We start from the raw sequence: 20,750 nt of genomic DNA, 5'->3' as shown, positions 1-20,750 counted from the left end.
CGAGATTTTTATCGAAGACAAAAAAAGTTTGATAACATTACTCGTATATTGTCAGTCTTGCAATAAGAATAAAATGATGAATAGGAATTGAACAATCTTTCACCAATCTTCATTGATATCAGGGAGACGCCATATTAGACATTATTACTCGAAACTCAAAATGACCCTTGTGAAAATTGTGAATGTCACGAGATGAATGACTCTCCATTCTCTGTGCCACATAGTATTTCTTTAGTAAAAAAAAATCTAAATAAAAATACTAAATTTGAATTTTTTTCCTTCATTTGCAGTGTTTTTTTTTTTACCTTTAGTATTGGAGCAAGGAAGATGGAGACACCAGTCAGAACAAAGACTAGAATTCCCGTCACTCGTTGTTCTCTGCAAAATCAAAATTATTGCCAAACACACAAGACAAATCAGTTAAAATACTTTTTTTTCCCCCTGACATTATTTCTTGGCAAAGTAATTCACTCAACAGGTAAAAATACGGACTTCCAACCATCGTTTACTACTTCTGACCTGACTCCGAGGAATTGTGGCTGCTCTCCGGGAGCACTGGATTCGCTTTCCATCTTCAGAGAGTCGATGTGGGCGATGGAGATGACTGTGGCAGCTACGTACCAGGGCAGACCCAAGAAAGAGCATGTGGCCATCAGGACACCCACCCAGAATAGATCCAAATGGTAGCCGCAACCTTTCTGCGAGGACACATGTGATAATAACATCATAGTAGTTAAAATTCCTGGAGAATTTGGAAGGTCTAATACTAAAACACATACAAATACATGGAAGCTGGACCACATTACACCGGTTTTGAAATCGCTACACTGGCTTCCAGTGAGTCAAAGGATAGACTATAAAATACTACTGCTCGTCTACAAAACACTTAATGGCCTTGGACCAAAATACATGCTTGACTTGTTAGATTTCTATGAGACATCTAGACCCCTAAGGTCGTCTGGAACCGGTCTTCTCCATGTTCCAAGAACAAGAACCAAGCAGGGTGGGGCAGCATTTAGTTATTATGCTCCTCACCTCTGGAACAAGTTACCCGAACGTCTGAAGTATGCTCAAACTGTTAGCTCCTTTAAATCAGGGCTAAAAACGCTTTTGTTTAGCGCTGCATATCCATAACTGTCTATATAATTCAATCTATCTGCTTTCTATTCCTCTTGTGCTTATCTCCATTGCTGATTTCAATTATTATTATTAGTAGTAGTTTTTGTTTTATTTTTATTTATTTATTTTTATTCTGTGATTAAATGCGATCTTTTGTCTTGGTTTTTACGTTGTGTTGATTTAAATGTGATTTTTATGGTCTTCATGTGATGTAAAGCACTTTGAATTGCCTTGTGTTGAATTGTGCTATATAAATAAATTTGCCTTGCCTTGCCTTGCCTTGCCTTGCCTAAAAGATAATGCAATGATAGAAAAATATAAATCTGAAGTACACCTACCTTCAGTTTGTTCTCCTTGCGGTTGACAATGACAGCACTGATTTGCTGGTCCATGAAGATGAGGATGGTGACAAGGAGGGCTGGGACAAAACTGCCCAAGTAAACCCACCATGGGTTCTTCCCAAAGGGCAACACAATCCAGCCACGATCCGGACGAGTAGGCTGGTTAGAGAAGACAAGACTAAGTGTGATTAAATATTATGCTTTGCCATGAACAAAAATGTCTGATGCTGCGCCACTAAGAAAATTGAACTGGGAAACAATTTTAGGGCCTTATAGCCACCAGTAGATGGAAATCATGCACCATTTTAGACATGACATCTTGGAATGACCAAATAACAAAAACAAAAGTGGATATATCAGAATTTTTTTCCTGGTAAACGAAGATAGTTTATTCAACCCTTTCATGCACAAGTTATGATTTATTTGAAAAACTTACAGGGCACTTATTTAACGCATGGGCTGGCATTGACGACGCTAGACATCCGACCAATTTTGAGAAGGACGAATCAACTTTAGACAAGTTTCTGAGGTACTTCCACATTTCTGCTCGTGACTTCCGTTTGAAACTTTCTCTAACCAAAACAACAGTGGAGCTGGCGTGGAATAACTAATCAAAATCCCTCAGAAAAGACAATTTGGAAATGCCGCATCTATCTGCTATCATCACGACATGGAAGGACAACATGAAGAAATGGCTAAGAGTCGCCAGTAGCCAAATAGTTTTGTAATTTATTGATGTAATGGCAGTGGATGGATACACAATCAGGGACCTGAAAATCTCCGAATCCTCCAGTTGAATGTGTCCTAATACATGAAAATGTGGATTTTGTATTCATGAAGGCAAATGTGAAACCAAGACAGTGCCACCACAAACAGATACAAATATGTTCAATTTGACTACAATTCTGTGTTGCGTTACAGCTGAGACATCATCAGTCTTGTTAATCTTACTTTAAAAAAGTAATTGATTATAGTTACAAATTACTTCCCTCAAAAAGTAATTGCGTTAGTAACTCAGTAACCTGAATGTAAGAGTAATTAGTTACTTGGCAAAGTAACTGGTGATAATTTTCATGTTTTTTTTTCCCTTAAAAAAAATAAAACATAGGTCACATTATGTCAAATTTAAAAGGTTTTTGGGACAGTTGGCCCTAGCCCAATTCTTTACCCTAATTTACCCTTTACGCTGAATCTACAGTTAAAAGTTGTTAAAATTGCTCCCATTATTGCATTAGTTCCCTTCTGTCTACTTTTGACATGTGGAAGTTTTAAAACAGTTTCATTATTTAAAGATAGATTCAAGTCAAGATTTTGCCGACATTGGGGCTTGTTGTCCCTTGCCAGTGGGGTGGACGTCCCCTGGTCGCCCTGCTCGGAGTGCGGGGTGGGTGCTCGGTGGGGGGGGGCGGTCGCGGAGGCGCCGTGGGTGGTCTGGAGCGGGGATTGATCGGGGCCCTGACGCTTCTCCCGCCCTGTGGCCGGTGGTTCTGGTGGACGGGGCCACGCCCGCGGGAGCCTGCCTCTTAACTCAAGCACTTCTCATTTCGGCACTGTAAATATCTTTCACCGTGGCACTAACATGCTCATACGTTTCTCCAGGGAGAGTTGGGACGGGACTTTACAGTCCCGGCCCGGCTCCCCCCTGTTTTTAATGCACCACACACCAAGGTTGTGGGATGGTTGGGACCTGTTGGGGGGGGTACCTCACGGTTGCCTCCTCACGACAGGCCCCGCCATCCCTGCACCTTTTTTAAACGCACCACACACATCATACTCCACAGGAGAGCTCCGGCAAAGGGCGGTGGGACGGGCGGCTGGGCAGAAATTCCATGCTGCTGTTCCATTTTAATGCATACATTGCACTACCCTCCCCTCACAATCCCATCACGGTGCTGGGTGATGGCTGCCAGCCGGGAACCTGGCAGCCACAGTAATAGGGTGGTAGGTGGGTCCCACACTTTTTCCTTATGGCGTGGGTCCTGGGGTGTGGCTACCCCTCTGCCTGGGCTTCCGGCCGCGGGAGTGGGGTGGGGGGTCGGGGCTCCGACCTTGCATCGCCCCGTGGCAGTTCCTCGGCGTTCTCCTGCCTCCGCCTTCCCCTCTTCTCTGACTGGACATCCGCCCTGCGCTCCGTCACGGGCTGCTGGCTGGGCGCCGGTGTATCAGCTGGGTGTTGCCTGCACCGGTGGGGGGCCCTGCCCTGCCTTGGGCTTGGTGGGCCGCTGGGGGTCCCGTGGCGTGCCGTGCCGGTTGGGGGGCTGCGGCTGTGGCTCGTGGCCCCGGTGGGCGGGCGGAGGTGGGTGTGGATGTGGGGTTGGTGGTGCGTCCCCTCCTGCCATCCCTGAAGGCCGGTTGATGGGTGCGCGGGTGGCCCGGGGGACGATGGCTCCTTTGCTGGGCTGCGGGAGGAGGGATGGGCTGCGCTTGACCCCCCCACCCCCACCGGCCACCCTCCCTCCCCGGGCTGGCTGGGTGGGGGCCGTGGCCCTGGGTTGGTGCCCGCGCAGCTTCTCCGCCCGTCTGCGTGGCTATCGCGCGCCCGATGGGGCTCGCGTGCTGCTGGATACGGTAGGGCATGCTCGGGTTGGGGTCCTGGTGCCGGGACTGGCGATGGGGCGGCGTAGGGTTGGTCGCCAACGGGCTTACATTCATAAGAGATTCACATGATTACTGGGTTCTAGATCACAGATCTGATTTGTGTACACCCTACCTCTTTCAATCACTTAGCTTATAGACACTCCCACACCTGTCCCCTCTTTCACTGGCCAATAGGCCCCCACATGGTGTAAACCGGAAATACATCTCGCTGACGATGGCACCAGCATATTAATAATTAGTCTAGATGTTGTATGTATTTCTTGTTGTTGTTTGTGTATGTGTTTTTCTTTCTTCTCTTGTGTTGCTTTTCTTCTGTCCCCCATAATCCCTTCCTGTTCGCTGCTTTGTCATAATAAATAGGTATTTTGAATGATCACAATGGGAGTATATCAGACTCTCAATGTGAAACATTAAAACTGTCCAGACAACCCGGGCAGTTAGACTTCCATTCTCTGTGTCAAACAGCTGAACAGGACAGGTTAAAAAAAAAAAAAGAAAAGATTTTGCCGATTTAGGTACATGTTGCTAACGCCATCGTGTCTGTAATTTTGCATGTAGTTCTATTTACAGTATATGTGATATCTACCATGTCTGCCATATCTACCATATCATGTGGGCGTAGTTTGTAGGCTATCGGCTACAGTCAGGTATTATTGGAGCCACCTCGCATCGCGTTTGCTCGGCGTCACAACTTTTTTGCCTCCTTCCCACTCCTGCTCTTCTGTCGTCTCGAGTCCGTCTGTTATGACGGCAAGCCGTTAATGTGGATCCAAAAAACACAGACCAGGAGATCAATAGAGCAAATGTTTGTGTTTAATTAGTATAACAAAGGGCGCACGCTAGAAAACGCGGATATAACAAGTACAACTTAGGACGCACGCTAGAAAACGCGGATATAACAAGTACAACTTAGGACGCACGCTAGAAAACGCGGATATAACAAGTACAACTTAGGACGCACGCTAGAAAACGCGGATATAACAAGTACAACTTAGGACGCACGCTAGAAAACGCGGATATAACAAGTACAACTTAGGACGCACGCTAGAAAACGCGGATATAACAAGTACAACTTAGGACGCACGCTAGAAAACGCGGATATAACAAGTACAATTTAGGACGCACGCTAGAAAACGCGGATATAACAAGTATAACTAAAAGAGCACCCAAGATGGCGTGAATATAACAGAGTACAAAATCCTAACTACAAAATCCAGAAGAGCACAAAAGTAAATAAGATCAAACCAGAACACGACCGAAGAACGTCGGAAGGCACCGAGGATGACGATGAGCACACAGCGGTAAGCAAGGCAGGAACAAGCATATGCAATAGTCCGACACTCGCAGACGGTGACAGGAGTCCTTAAATAGTGAGCGCTCCTAATGCGCCACAGGTGTGCGGCCACGGCCCCGCCCATCCAGCTGAATCAGATGCTGGAAAGAAAAAACAACTGAGAAGGCATACAAATATGACAGAACCCCCCCCTCAACGGACGCCCCCTGGCGGACCACCTGGTTTCGAGGGATGAAGGGAGTGGAAATCCCGCAAAAGCGATGGATCGAGGATCCAGGAGCGGGGGACCCATTGGCGCTCCTCAGGGCCATAACCTTCCCAGTCGACCAGGTACTGCACCCCCCTTCCCCGCCTCCTAGAATCGAGAATAGTACGCACCGTATATACCGGCCCACCGTCAACCACGCGAGGGGCAGGAGGAGGCACTGGTGGAGGGTTCAGGGGGCTAGTGGAGACCGGCTTGAGCAGAGACACGTGGAAGACTGGGTGGATCTTCATTGAACCGGGAAGCTGTAGCCTGACCGCGACGGGGTTCACCACAGAGTCCACAGCAAAAGGGCCCACGAACCTAGGGCCCAACTTCTTGGAAGTCCCAGCAAGGTTCAAATCCCGTGTTGATAACCAGACCATCTGGCCCGGACGATAGACCGGAGCGGGTCTTCTGTGGCGGTCAGCAATCAGGCGGTTGCGGGCTGCAGTGCGGACTAGTGCAGCCCTAGCGTCCCTCCAGACTCTATGGGCCCTCCGCAGGTGCACTTGGACAGACGGCACGACGATCTCGGCTTCCTGAGAAGGGAACAGTGGTGGTTGGAACCCGTATGCCGACATAAAAGGCGACCTCCCAGTGGCTGAGCTAATGAGGGTGTTGTGGGCATATTCCACCCAAGGCAGGTGTGAGGCCCAGGAGGCCGGATGCAGTTGGCAAACGCAACGGAGGGCAGCCTCCAGCTCCTGGTTGACCCGTTCTGTCTGTCCGTTGGACTGTGGGTGGTAGCCGGAAGACATACTTGACGTGGCCCCCAGAGCTTTGCAGAATGCTCTCCAAACCCGAGACACAAACTGGGGTCCCCTGTCAGAAACTAGGTCAGACGGAATGCCATGGGTTCGAAAAACGTGTGTTACCAGCAGGTCAGCGGTCTCCAGAGCTGAAGGCAACTTGGGGAGAGCGACGAAGTGCGCCATCTTGGAGAATCTGTCAATCACTGTCAAGATGACGGAATATCCCCTTGAGCGTGGAAGGCCAGTAATAAAATCGAGTGCAACATGGGACCAAGGACGAGATGGAACAGGCAACGGACGCAGAAGTCCTGCTGGAGCTTGATGGGCCGATTTGCCCCGAGCGCAGATGGAACACGCAGAAATGTAGTCCATGACGTCCTTTCGCATACCCGGCCACCAAAACCTCTGGGAAATGAGGAAGAAAGTGCGGGACACACCCGGGTGGCAGGCAAACTTCGAGGTGTGCCCCCACTTTAGCACTCCTGCACGCTGAGCGTCCGGAACAAAAAGTTTGCCAGCAGGGCAGCCTCCGGGCACCCTAACACCCCGTAGAGAGTCTTCCACCAGCCGCTCAACCTCCCATCGGAGTGCGCCGATGATCAGGTTCTCTGGAACAACAGGCTCCTCTGAAGACATTTCCTCCACCGGTTCATGAATTCTTGACAAGGCATCGGGCTTCCCGTTGCGTGATCCCGGACGGTAAGTAATCACATAGTTGAAACGTGTCAGGAACAGCGCCCAACGGGCCTGGCGTGTGTTGAGGCGCTTGGCAGCCCGGAGGTACTCCAAATTCTTATGGTCGGTGAGTATTTGGAACGGCACCTCCGTCCCCTCCAACCAGTGCCTCCATTCCTGTAAAGCCTGAACTATAGCGAGCAGCTCCCTGTTGCCGACGTCATAATTTGCCTCCGCGGGGGTGAGGCGGCGGGAGTAGAATGCGCAGGGGTGTAGTCTCTGGTCGACTGCAGACCTCTGGGATAGGATGGCCCCCACTCCGGAACTCGACGCATCAACCTCGACCACAAAAGGAAGATCTGAGTCAGGGTGAACAAGGACAGGTGAGCTAGTGAATGCCCTTTTAAGACCTACAAAAGCGGCTTCCGCCACGGAGGACCACACAAACGGGCGTTTATTAGAGGTCAACCTGGTAAGGGGCTCGGCCCTCATACTATAGTTCCGGATAAAACGCCTATAAAAATTGGCAAACCCGAGGAACCTTTGTAACTGCTTACGTGAAGTGGGGGTTGGCCAATCTGCAACTGCCTGAATTTTGGCTGGGTCAGGCCGTAATTGCCCTTTTTCGACGATGAAACCAAGAAATTGCATTGACCCGCGGTGGAACTCGCACTTCTCGGCCTTGACAAACAGCCTATTTTCCAGAAGCCTTTGGAGGACCATGCGGACATGTTGGCGGTGTTCCTGCAAGTTTCTAGAAAATATTAAGATGTCATCTAAATAAACAAAACAGAAGACATTTAGCATGTCACGAAGCACATCATTTATGAGGCTCTGGAAAACAGCGGGTGCATTGGTCAGACCAAAAGGCATGACTAAGTATTCAAAATGTCCGAGCGGGGTTTTGAAAGCGGTTTTCCACTCATCTCCATCCCGAATCCTAACCAAGTGGTAAGCGCTGCGCAAGTCTAACTTGGTATATATGGTGGCTGACTTTAACGGTGCGAAGGCCGAATCTAATAATGGCAGCGGATATTTGTTTTTAACAGTAATCTCATTAAGGCCCCGGTAGTCAATGCACGGCCGAAGACCCCCATCTTTTTTGCCAACGAAAAAAAACCCCGCTCCCAACGGTGAGGACGAAGGGCGAATTAGGCCAGTTGCCAAGGAAGAGGTTATATAATCTCTCATAGCCTCCTGCTCAGGTTTAGAAATTTGATATAACCTCGAGCTAGGTAGTGGGGCATTGGGCTGCAAGTCAATGGCGCAGTCGTAAGGGCGGTGCGGAGGCAGGGTCTTAGCCTGGTCTATACTAAAAACCTGTTCGAGATCATGGTACTCGGCAGGAACATTTACTAAATTTACAGGCTCGGCAACTGTTTGGGCTTGATCCGGAAGTAGGCACGCCGAGCGTAAGCAGTGCGCGTAACAGAAGGAACTCCAAGTCACTACTTGTGTTTTAGTCCAGTCAATATTAGGGTTATGCATCTTTAGCCAGGGGAGCCCTAGCACAACCGAAGCCGATTTACATGGCATAACCAAGAAGCTACGAACCTCAAAATGGTTCCCGGACAGCTTTGTTTTAAGCGGGGGCGTTATAAACCTTACGTCCGCCAGGGGTCGCCCATCGAGATCTAGAACCTTTTTAGGAGTAGAGAGTCTTATTAATGGGCATTTAAGAGCATCAACAACACTCTGGTCTATAAAACATTCATCTGCCCCTGAATCTATTAAAGCAGTGAACCTAAAATTAACCCCCCCATGCGAAACCTCTCCCGGCAATTGCAGTCTCATTTCACCTCGAGTTTGTTTTAGTTCAATCGACTCGTTGCGAGGCAAATCATTTGACTGATTGCCATAATGTACGAACCTGGTCCCCCCTCTGGCGAGAGGAACCCCAGGGGCCGAAGATCCAGGACGACGTGAAGAGATCGCGTCACAGGCGGCAACGTGGTGCCCCGGCAAGCCACAGTAAAGACATAAGCCCGCCCTCATCCGTCTCCGCCGCTCCTCCGTAGAAAGACGACCGCTGCCGAGTTGCATTGGCTCCTCCCCCGCCAGGACCGGACTCCGCGTCGGCGTAGAGGTTGATGGTGATTCGACGAAGCCGTCTGCACGTAACGTTGCCGGACCGTACCGCGATGACGACCCACGATGGCCCCGCTGCTCCAAGGCTCGTTCCCTCTCGCGCTCCTTCAGTCGATTGTCCAACTTCACGGACAAGGAGATAAGGTCTTCCAGGCCCGAGGAATCCTCCCGGGCCGCCAACTCGTCCTTCACCGCAGACGACAGCCCCCTCCGAAAAATTCCACACAGCGCCGCCTCGTCGTAACCGCACTCCGCGGCCAAAATGCGGAATTGGATGGAGTAGTCCGCCACGCTAAGCTCGCCTTGAAAAAAATCCAGCAGGCGGCTGCCTGCCTCCTTGCCTCTAACCGGGTGATCAAATACTCTCACAAACTCTGTTTTAAAAGTCTCGAATGACTGACGGATTGCGGGATTAGCGTTGCTTACCGCCATTGCCCAAGTGGCCGCTTTACCGGCGAGTAGACTCATGGTATACGCTACACGGGACCTGTCACTCGCGAACGTATATGGCTGCTGGTCAAATACAAGGGAGCACTGGTGCAGAAATTGTCGACAAGCGCCGGGTTCTCCCTCGTAACGATGGGGGTGTGGCAACACTGGCTCCCGGAAAGCAGCCGGTGGAACAACCGGAGACGGGGCGGAGTGATCGGGCGCCGCGGCAGCGTTACCTACGCCACCGGACTGTGCAGGTGGGGCCATATTTTCAATTCTAGTGGTTAGCGCGGTGATCACGTTCACTAGTTCATTTAACGATTGTTCATGCTTGCTGATCATATGACCATGACCGGCAAGCGCGTGGCGAATACCCTCCGAGTCTGTGGGATCCATGGTCGGACTATTCTGTTATGACGGCAAGCCGTTAATGTGGATCCAAAAAACACAGACCAGGAGATCAATAGAGCAAATGTTTGTGTTTAATTAGTATAACAAAGGGCGCACGCTAGAAAACGCGGATATAACAAGTACAACTTAGGACGCACGCTAGAAAACGCGGATATAACAAGTACAACTTAGGACGCACGCTAGAAAACGCGGATATAACAAGTACAACTTAGGACGCACGCTAGAAAACGCGGATATAACAAGTACAACTTAGGACGCACGCTAGAAAACGCGGATATAACAAGTACAACTTAGGACGCACGCTAGAAAACGCGGATATAACAAGTACAATTTAGGACGCACGCTAGAAAACGCGGATATAACAAGTATAACTAAAAGAGCACCCAAGATGGCGTGAATATAACAGAGTACAAAATCCTAACTACAAAATCCAGAAGAGCACAAAAGTAAATAAGATCAAACCAGAACACGACCGAAGAACGTCGGAAGGCACCGAGGATGACGATGAGCACACAGCGGTAAGCAAGGCAGGAACAAGCATATGCAATAGTCCGACACTCGCAGACGGTGACAGGAGTCCTTAAATAGTGAGCGCTCCTAATGCGCCACAGGTGTGCGGCCACGGCCCCGCCCATCCAGCTGAATCAGATGCTGGAAAGAAAAAACAACTGAGAAGGCATACAAATATGACACCGTCTCCCTCAGACTTTTCTCGCGTCATTCAACCAATATAGTAATGCATAGTAACGCACGCCTTTCCATCCTCAGTAGCGGTAACGGCGTTCCCAAGATGAGAAAAGTAATTAATTAGATTACTCACTAATGAAAAAAAACACGCCGTTAGTAACGCCGTCATATTCTAACGCCGCTGGACATCATTAGCTTCAACGATAAAGAAATGGAAAACACTCATCTACTACAAGTCATACACGGGCTTTTACCCTAAATGCATAAATTCAAGTGTTACGTTTTTTTGTTCGTTTGTTTACAATTAATTTAATTTTATAAATTGTGATTTATTGACCTGTTTTGAACATGCACCAATTGTTTTAAACAAAACAAGAAATGAAATGTTGTCCAAAAGTTTTATTGCGACCAATATCTGCAATAAAAAAGAATGACATACTATTTGTGCTTATTGTACATGTGCGATGACCTCATAATATCACAACTATAACCTAACTATGTGAAAATGACCCTATAGTATTTCCTTGTAACAACAAAATCCATGTCAGCCCTTTTGGATTTGGCAACTGTAACATTGTAATTTCGCCTTATTATGGTCACTCAAGTGGCCGGCGTATCAATCTACACCCCATGTTAACACAGGCTGCACAGATTGTTAGAATTTTGTCCTCGAACGATCAACGAAGTGATAAGAACAAACATGCAGTCTTTTAGGTGGATCCTTTAGCTTCAAAGTACATCCTTAACTTATTGTCTGCTCGATTTAAGGCGTATGGCGAGGTAGATCCACACTGGCGCTTTGAAGCTGGACGCTGTTAAAAGCATTCAACTTCCAAGCATATACAGTATATAGGCGCTTCCAGGAGTTCACATAACCAAGCACAGCACAGAAGGTCCCCGAGTCTCATTTACGCCGTACTGAATCCATTTTTGGAGTGTCCGTGGGTTCCTTTGGTTTGATTTGGCAGTCTAAACTTTGCCTACTTAGACCGCAATTCATGGTTTTCTGTCCAAACCAAAGTCCGGAGAAGAAAATGTCAAAGATGGCGTCGCCCGATTTTCGCTCAGGAAACTTGTCTATAGTTTTTTTAAATGAGCAAAATTAGTCACTTGTAGGGATGGGAATTGATAGGATTTTTACGATTCCGATTCCATTATCGATGTTGCTTAACGATTCGATTCTTTATCGATTCTCTTATCGATTCTAATTTGGGGAAAAAGAAGAACAAACGTTTTGATTGGCATCGAGTTTAATCAGAAGTCGCAACCTTACAAACTCACAACGAGGTCAAAAGAGGCCCAAAGCCTCAATATTAACTGTGGCAGTAAGTGGCAAATGCACAATAATGTGTAACATTTTACTGAAACATTTTTCTAATAGAAATAAAAAATATGAAAATGAATGAATGAATAGTGGCATATAGGTCGTTGTTCTGCCGTTGGCAATATGTGTTAAAGCAGGGGTCCCCAAACTTTTTCCTGTGAGGGCCACATAACTTTTAACTGATGAGGGGCCGGGGTCAGTTTGAACAGAACACAGAAAAAGTGTGACAAATGCAGGAGTGCCGAAATGTAAAAAATTATTGCTTTTCAGAAAGCCGCAATCAAATAACCCTTTCTGGATTCTTTAGAGAACAAAAGTAAATAAAATAAAAATAAAAATATAATAATAATAATGAATAATAACACTATTAATCAAATAGATAATAACCAAATAACCCTCTCTGAGTTCTTCACAGAATAAGGCCAGAAAATAAATAACACTATTAAGAAAAAAAAAAAAAAAAAAATTCAAAATGCTCTCTGGTATTGTTCAGGGGCCGGACAAAATGTGGGGGTGGGCTGTAGTTTGGGGACCCCTGTTAAAGTGTATTATTTACCAGTATATTGAAATGCATTAGTTTTTATGGCGCTTTCATGCTCAAGTGGGGGCGCCCTTGTGCTTCCTCACGCGAAGAAGAACGCGTTCACGTGAAGAAGAGCGCGCTTACACGCGAAGAAGAAATGCCGCATCCAAGCGAGTGAGCGAGTTAGTGAGAGAGGGGAAACACTGCTACAAGCCTACGTTCTTTTTTAATGTTTGTAAAATATCTACAGAGGCAACGCCTGTATGTATCGTCTTTTGTGTTGTTGTTTTGTGCTTCCACTCGCGATTGGACACTTAAATCCAGTTGTGTAGTAGTTTGAACAATGTGCTAATGCTAGCGAACGCATGTTAACCGTTTAGCTGTATTAGCAGCTAATCATCGCTGATTTACGTTAATGCAAACCTGTTTGTTATTGGGGACGAAATTGATTTGTTTCATTTCTATTTTAAGTTTCACTCTTCAAGTGATGGTTGAATAAAGTCAGCAAATTATACCAACGTCTTCTGTATCCTCATTTGGGAGTTTAGCTAGCTATATAGCCAGGACTAAGCCTTAGCGTCTCTGTCAGGACAGTGCAGTCTTATTCCCTCCCGATGAAGTTATCTCCACCTTCCCTCCCGATGAAGTTGTCTCCACCTTGCAAGACTGCAAGACGTTTTGTTGTAATTTTTCCTCGTGAAGTAAAGACACACTTTCCAGCGTTTGAACCTACGTGCTGTCATTGTTATGTTTACGGCTGCAATGCTCGTGCTAAACCATCATAACCTTTCATTTTCACCCTCTTTCCTGGTGAAGTGTAGCCAAACTTTGGAGCGGGTGGTTCTTGGCACCATGCTAGTTTGATGCGTCTGGACAACAAGACATGTCACAACGCAATTTGCGTCTTTAGGAATCGTTAAAGGGATCGTTCAGGCTTTTTCATTGTGATGTCGAGGGCTTGAAACACAAGGAACCGGTTCTGAATTGGAATCGGATTTCGATTCCCATCCCTAGTCACTTGCCCAATACAGGGTTAAAAGTCTTAAATGTCAATCTTTGAAAATATTTCTACTGTACTGACCACTTTCGCTGAAAGAGTTAATTGGGTGGACGAGTCGACGTGTGCCTAATCTCTAATCACTTTAAAAATTAGCCAAAATGCTAAACAAAAAAAATCTGGACTGTAAAAACAAGCTAATGAGTTATATTAAATATGACTAAATATACAATAATTCAGTTAGAAAATGAATTTAACAGTAAAATAGAAGCCCAATGGCCAAATCTGTTATTTTGTTTTTCTTTTTTCTAAAACATAATTTTCTTTTGTTATGTTCATATTAGTGTGCTGAAATTGCTTTCCATTCTGTACCCTCCATTGTTTCTCGAGTGGTCACCCATTTTTATGATGTATTCAAATGAACACAATCAGGGACTCCCATGGAGCTCAATGTGTTTGTGTATTACTATAATTTATGTTGTTGATAACAGTCCGACAATTTGTTATTCCCACCCAACCATTGCGGAGCTGCATGAAAGCCTCTGCTGCAATCATAATGAAGCATCTTTAAATGAAAATCAATCATTGCTGTTGCATGCATGTGACTTTGGTATTCAGCTATAGCTATATTTGGCTTCATGTAACATATTTTCACAGTAAGATGCTATAAACAGAGTACCTGCGTCATTACAGTAAGGTAACCAATTATTTAATTTCTCACTTGTCTAGAAAATGATTTGCACCCTGTACAAGAATCAAATGTATGCACTAAATCAGATTCAAGTGTTTAAAAAATGTGTGATCTAATGAAGCAGCGGAAAGAAAAAAAAATTATGCAGTAATTTATTCAACCCGTTAGAACTACCGTTTTATAAGGGTAAAATAAATAAATAAAGACCGTACCTTGAATTCTGTTGGCACAATTAACTTGGGCGTTTTAAGACCCATCAGCATGTCAAGGCCCACAAACGTCATGATTGACATGAATATAGAAAAGTCACTGATAAGCTTCCTCAACTGGAATGAGAGACAAAAACAACAACATAAAATCACTAAACAGTATAAAATTCAATTTGTAACTGATATTACAAAAAAAAAAACAGACAAAACCAGTCAAAAAGTAGTTAACTTATTGGCTAATGCTGACAGCTATAGATCTCCAATCCGTTTTTGAACTGGGAGGTTCAAATGGATTAGATGTCTACTAGTGTGATAAACTCATTTAAATTCACGGCAGATTGGCAGAGTTTGACTTTTGGAGTGGGGGGGGGGGTTGTTTCCCATCATTCTTGAGAGGAATTCTGAATCAGGCTGCTTAGGCAATACTTTTCGCCAAGATCGTCAACCATGGAATATGTTACGCCCGCCAGTGTCGTGCCAATGTAGTCACTCCAGTCAAAAATTGTATCCCCTAGGCGGAGCCATATGGAGGTAGATTTGTGTCTTTATTATTCAATCAAAAAAAAGTTGCTTCAATGAAAAAAAAAGTGTTTGAATGCAAAAATAAATTTGAAAGCAAAAATAAATTTGAAACAAACAACCAAAAAAAAAAAGCATGTGAAAGCTTTTTTTTTTTTTGACTGAATCTTTTTTTTTTTTTATTGGAGTCAAGTTTATTTTGGGTTGAAGCAACTTTTTTGATTGAAGTAATGTTTATTTGTGTTCAGGCCACATTTTGGCTAGGACGTTTTTGTCTTTATTATTGTCCAAAAAAAGTTGCTTCGAAAATATATTTTCAAAGGGGGGGGGGGGGGGGGGCTGGCCTCCCCTTAAAATCCGCTTATGGGTGTAGGTTTGCATCGGGGCGGTATGAACCTAACACTACCAACTTTTCAGGATGCTCAAATTGTCTCCACCAACTTTTAAGCAACCTTATTTGTATTATATAATTAGTTCAGTTATGTACTGTATGTGATTTAGATAGTCTTTCTGTAAGTTGTAAAGATAGAATTGACCCTACCATTATTAAGTGAATTATTTTTATTATGTTTAGACTTACATTTATCCCTTTTCACTTGCTGAATGATTCAGCTCATTTTTTTCCCAGTTTGTTTAGGCCAGCAGCAGCCACTGTAATGTAAAAAGGTCGAGGTGGGAACACACCACTTATTTTGCTTCTGAAATTCCGACCTGCATCAGAATTAGCATAACATTAAACTGTGTGAATTTGCTAACCAGCAAAACCCGAGTAGGAAGCTGCTCAGGGAGAAGTGTCCTCCTGTATGTGTTTTCTACTGTTAACGTTAATTAAACTGTGAGAACTGTAGAGAACCGAGGTTTCTCCCCAATTTTCATTTTTATATTATTTATGTGGTTTTAAAGCAACCCAAAGAAGCTTTCATTTTTTTTTGTTGAGTTTGGCTGTGTTTGTGCACAAAAGCAGTTGTGTTTTACCTAAAAGAAGGCTCCATTTTTGTTTATTTTTGTTATTCCAACTAAGACTTTTTTTCAGTTATATTTAATTTCTTTATTTAGACAGACAATGATGAGTGACAAATGTTTATTTTTTGCATTTTTGGATTTTGGAAGTTTGGATTTATTGTATATGTCATATAATTTATGTTCAAATATTGCTATTTAAATTTGCTAATTAAATCCAGACATTTATTCTGGTTTTCAAAAAGTTTCTTGGTAGTTTCTTGGTAAGCAAAGGTTTGAATTGAACGGTGTATCACCTTAACCAAGGGCGTCACTAGGTTTTACGAACAGCTTAGCCCCCATGAGTCATTCGTCTCCTACTCAATAAGTAGAGGTCTCTCTGCTGTCACCCTCTTTGCTCCTCTGCTCTGACTCCAACAGGTCAATGAAGGGGGTGGAGTGATTATTATTAGTGTATTATTATGACTATCCACTGATGATAATCATACATGAATGAGCTCAGCTCCTGTGCTCATCTATGCGTAAGGTGAGAAACACAGTTGATGCTCTAGAAGGAAGTCACCCCAAAGATAGTGGTAACAAGAGTGCACACTTAACTCTACTAGGACGTTCACAATGCATTTCAGGCTAACTAGCTAGCAGCAGCTAAGTAGCAGTGTTATTTTAGAGCTGGGATGTAACTTTTGACCGTCAAACAACAAAGGAAGACGTGCGCAGAGACCGACTGCAGAAAAAAAAAAAAAGAAAAAAAGATAGCTAGCAATGTCACAGGGAAAACGCGGACTGGATTATCAGACATGTGGGCGTTCTCTATATGAACAAGTGGAATGGTTTGGCTAGCGATACACTGAAGGGGTACTAAATTGACAGATTTATCATCATATTTAAGTTAATAGCGAAAGGTTATATGATTATTGATTTAAACTAGTATTCTGGCAACTTTATAGTGAATGTGTCAGCATTTTTGTAAGTTGTTTTTAAAATAAAACAACACCAAATCATTCATGAGGGCTTAAGAATATATAATATGCCTAATGACGCCACAGACCGATCAAATACATATAAAAGTATTAGTCAATACAGATTTTAGCCTATCAATTAATCAGGTTCATATTCGTGAGAAATGTAGCCCTGACCCCCGTTCACCCAATCTGTTTGGTCCTATTAATGTCCCGTCCCCAACAAAAAGTGTACATGCAGGTTATGCTGTTATATTGTCCCTACCAATGTTGACAACAAACCTACGTCATTGTTTGATAATAATACAGTAAATGCCCTGTTATGCAGTACAACTGTAGGAACTTTTATAAATTCTCATTCGGAACATGTTTTTAAGAAAGGCATAATCTAAAACCTGGGTCCTTGACACTTTGTATGTACTTTCATGGTGACTGATTTAGGCGATACACCTTTTAGATTTGTCTGGGAGGCCTAATGCCAGACAGTGGATCGTTTGTTGTTGGGCTGCAAAGAAAGGATAAAATCGTTTTCTACATTTCAGCAAGACTGTTTCATTTTGAAAAATGGCAAATTGTGTCCTATCACTCTGATCGGATCGCTGTGAAGGGCTGCAATTGATTCTACAATTATAGTGAGTTGTCGACTATATTTACCACCACTGCCTCATATCAAGCGTTTATTTTACTTTTTGTCTTAAGAGGAATAAGGAGAGCCCTATCTCTGCGGTTGAAGTCACTGAGGTGGTTGGCAAGCTCCTCGGTGGCAAGGCCCCGGGGGTTGATGAGATCCGCCAGGGACAGTGCCTCTGGATTGGCAGACTTGGGTGGTGGTCCCCCTTTTTAAGAAGGGGGACCGGAGGGTGTGTTCCAATTATAGAGGGATCACACTCCTCATCCTCCCTGGTAAAGTCTATTCAGGGGTTCTGGAGAGGAGGGTCTGACGGGAAGTCAAATCTCGGATTCAGGAGGAGCAGTGTGGTTTTCGTCCTGGCCTTGGAACAGTGGACTAGCTGTACACCCTCGGCAGGGTCCTCGAGGGTGCATGGGAGTTCGCCCAACCAATCTACAAGTGTTTTGTAGATTTGGAGAAGGCGTTCAACCGTGTGCCTCGGGGAGTCCTTTGGGGGGTACGAAACAGCTTGGTAAGGGCTGCTCGGTTCCTCTACAACAGGGGTGGGCAAACTATTCCACAAAGGCCCGCAGTGGGTGCGGGTTTTTGTTCATACCCATCATGAGGACAGCCTTTCACCAATCCGGTTTCTTACAAGTGCAATCAGTAGATTTCAGTCAGGTGCTTCTTGTTTCCACTGATACCTCATTGGCTAAACTGTCTGCGCTGAATAAGTCTGAACAAAGACCAGGACCCACTGCGGCCCTTGAGGACCGGTTTGCCCACCCCTGCTCTACGACCAGTGTCAGAGTTTGGTCCGCATTGCCGGCGGTAAGTCGAATTCGTTCCCAGTGGGGGTTGGACTCTGCCAAGGCTGCCCTTTGTCACTGATTCTGTTCATAACTTTTATGGACAGAGTTTCTAGGCGCAGCCGAAGCGTTGAGGGGGTCCGGTTTGGTGGCTGAACTCAGCATTACATCTCTGCTTTTTGCAGACAATGTGGTGCTTTTGGCTTCATCAAGCTATGACCTCCAACTCTTACTGGAGCAGTTCGCAAAAGAGTGTGAAGCGGTTGGGAAGAAGATCAGCACTTCCAAATCCGAGACCATGGTTCTGAGTCAGAAAAGGGTGGTGTGCCCTCTCTAGGTTGGGGATGAGATCTTGCCCCAAGTGGAGAAGTTCAAGTATCTTGGGGTCTTGTTCACAAGTGAGGGTAGGAGGGAGCGGGAGATTGACAGGCGGATCGGTGCAGCGTCTGCAGTGATGCGGACTCTGCAGGGGTCCGTAGTGGTAAAGGAGGAGCTGAGTTGAAAGGCGAAACTCTCGATTTACCAGTCGATCTACGTTCCTACCCTCACCTATGGTCACGAGCTATGGGTTGTGACTGAAAGGACAAGATCCCGGATACAAGCAGCCGAAATTAGTTTCCTCCGTAGGGTGTCTGGGCTATCCCTCAAAGATAGGGTGAGGACCTCGGTCATTTGGGAGGGCCTTGGTGCCAAGCCGCTACTCCTCCGCATTGAGAGGAGCCAGTTGAAGTGGCTCGGGCATCTGGTATGGATGCCTCCTGGATGTCTCCCTGGAGAGGTGTTCTGGGCATTACCCAGCGGCAGGAGGCCCCGGGGGTCGACTCAGGACACGCTGGAGAGACTATGTCTCTCGGCAGGCCCGGGAACGCCTTGGGATCCCGCCAGAGGAGCTGGTTGAAGTGGCTGGGGAGAGGGAAGTCTGGGCTTCCCTGCTAAAGCTGCTGCCCCCGCGACCCGACCCCGGATTAAGCGGCAGATGATGAATGGATGGATGGATGGAACAAGATAAATAGGAATTTTGATTGGAAAAAGTGCACACAATGAAATTAAGGTAGACATGGTTGTTAGCGGTTCATATGATCACCTTGGTGGGAAAGTAGCGGCTGAACTTGAACTTCTTGAGGGTGACAGTCATGGAGTACGTTCCAAAGAAGAGGATGAAGGACATGAGAGCCAGATCTGGGACATACTTGCAGGAATTGCCCACTAAAGAGCCCCCGTACTTCAAACACTCCTTCTTACTCAGCTGGCTCCAGTCCAGTGCTGTCACATTCAACTGTTGGGTGGCAGTGATACAGAGAAAAAGACAGGGTGGGGAAAAAAGGAAAATGACTTAATGAAAATTTCCAAGAAAACAGCAACATTTATCAAAAGAGATGTGACATTGCAATCCACACAAGACAGAGGCACTGTGAGGATTGTGGGATGGATGGTGACAAAGGAAAGGAAGTGACAGGACAGTGAAACAACCAACAAAGGATTTATCAGGAAAAACAACTTTCAACTTGAAATAAAGGAATCCTAAAAGAAAGTAAAAGATGATATCTCAGTGAAAACAACACTTACCCCAGGGACACTAGAGCTGTTATCTGGCATTGGAACTAAACCAGTGAAGATCATTGCAGCAACTGTTTTGAGTCGGAGAGGACAGGTTGAGGCCGAGGGTTTAATGAGACATAAACAGCAGATGAGGAGGGGAACAGAAGGGAACAGAAAAGAAATGCACAACGTCATAATGAGAATGCTGCAGAATGGAGTCTGCGGGGCATGCCGGCTAATAAAAAACGGAACTCACTTGGATGAGATAGCAGCCAAATTGGATAAGCATGCCAAAACAAATATGGGAGAAATCAGATACAGAAATCAGTGTTTATCAAAACCACAGCATGTTTTACAGCCATTTTGTGTTTGTAAATACAATATGCGTGAGAAAAGAGAATGCTGGAAAAGTGTGCTTGATGAGATAATTTGCAATTACTTTGAATTGTGAATATCATTTGTGACACCAGTCTTCGGACTTGTTTGACACACATCATAAATGTATGGATCATTCCGGAACATTTAATGTCCCACCCATTTATTTTCAAATAACAGTTACAGAATATTGAAACATGCAGTTAATTGTCTTGAGCCCAAATTAAAAAAAATCTAGGACTAGAGTGCTTGTTAAAAACCAAAAATATAATAATAATGATAAAACAAAAGTTCTTTTTGTAAGTATTTTTTTCAGTGAGTCTCTTGTTACAGTGAAAAAAATTGTTTGAATAAACATATTCATTTATTCATCTGCAGAGCCGCTTATCCTCACGAGGGTTGCGGTGCCGCTGGAGCCTATCCCAGCCAACATCCGTCAGGAGGCAGGGTACACCCTGAACTGGTTGCCAGGCTGTTTGGCATAGAGACAAACAACCATCCACACACACACACACTCACACCTACGGACAATTTGGAGTGCTCAATCAGCCTACCATGCATTTTTTTTGGATGTGGGAGGAAGCCGGAGTA

At 45.2% G+C, this 20,750-nt stretch overlaps 1 protein-coding gene across 3 annotated transcripts in view; it reads right to left on the bottom strand.

The window, feature by feature from the left end:
- The window catches only part of slc4a5a (solute carrier family 4 member 5a), a 111,438-nt gene that overhangs the window by 15,510 nt on the left and 75,178 nt on the right, over nucleotides 1-20,750 (bottom strand). For 2 of the 3 annotated variants that reach the window (XM_057831414.1, XM_057831412.1), the window contains exons 16-21: nucleotides 19,812-19,846; nucleotides 19,330-19,521; nucleotides 14,392-14,505; nucleotides 1,458-1,619; nucleotides 520-698; nucleotides 306-378 (exon numbers count right to left, since the gene is read on the bottom strand). In XM_057831414.1, coding sequence (XP_057687397.1) covers nucleotides 306-378; nucleotides 520-698; nucleotides 1,458-1,619; nucleotides 14,392-14,505; nucleotides 19,330-19,521; nucleotides 19,812-19,846 — 755 coding nt within the window. The remainder of the gene's footprint in view (nucleotides 1-305; nucleotides 379-519; nucleotides 699-1,457; nucleotides 1,620-14,391; nucleotides 14,506-19,329; nucleotides 19,522-19,811; nucleotides 19,847-20,750) is intronic. The other variant, XM_057831413.1, reaches the window with a different exon arrangement.

The sequence above is a fragment of the Corythoichthys intestinalis genome, chromosome 3 (genome assembly GCF_030265065.1).
Source record: "Corythoichthys intestinalis isolate RoL2023-P3 chromosome 3, ASM3026506v1, whole genome shotgun sequence".
Lineage (NCBI taxonomy): Eukaryota > Metazoa > Chordata > Actinopteri > Syngnathiformes > Syngnathidae > Corythoichthys > Corythoichthys intestinalis.
This window is presented reverse-complemented; position numbering and strand designations above follow the sequence as displayed.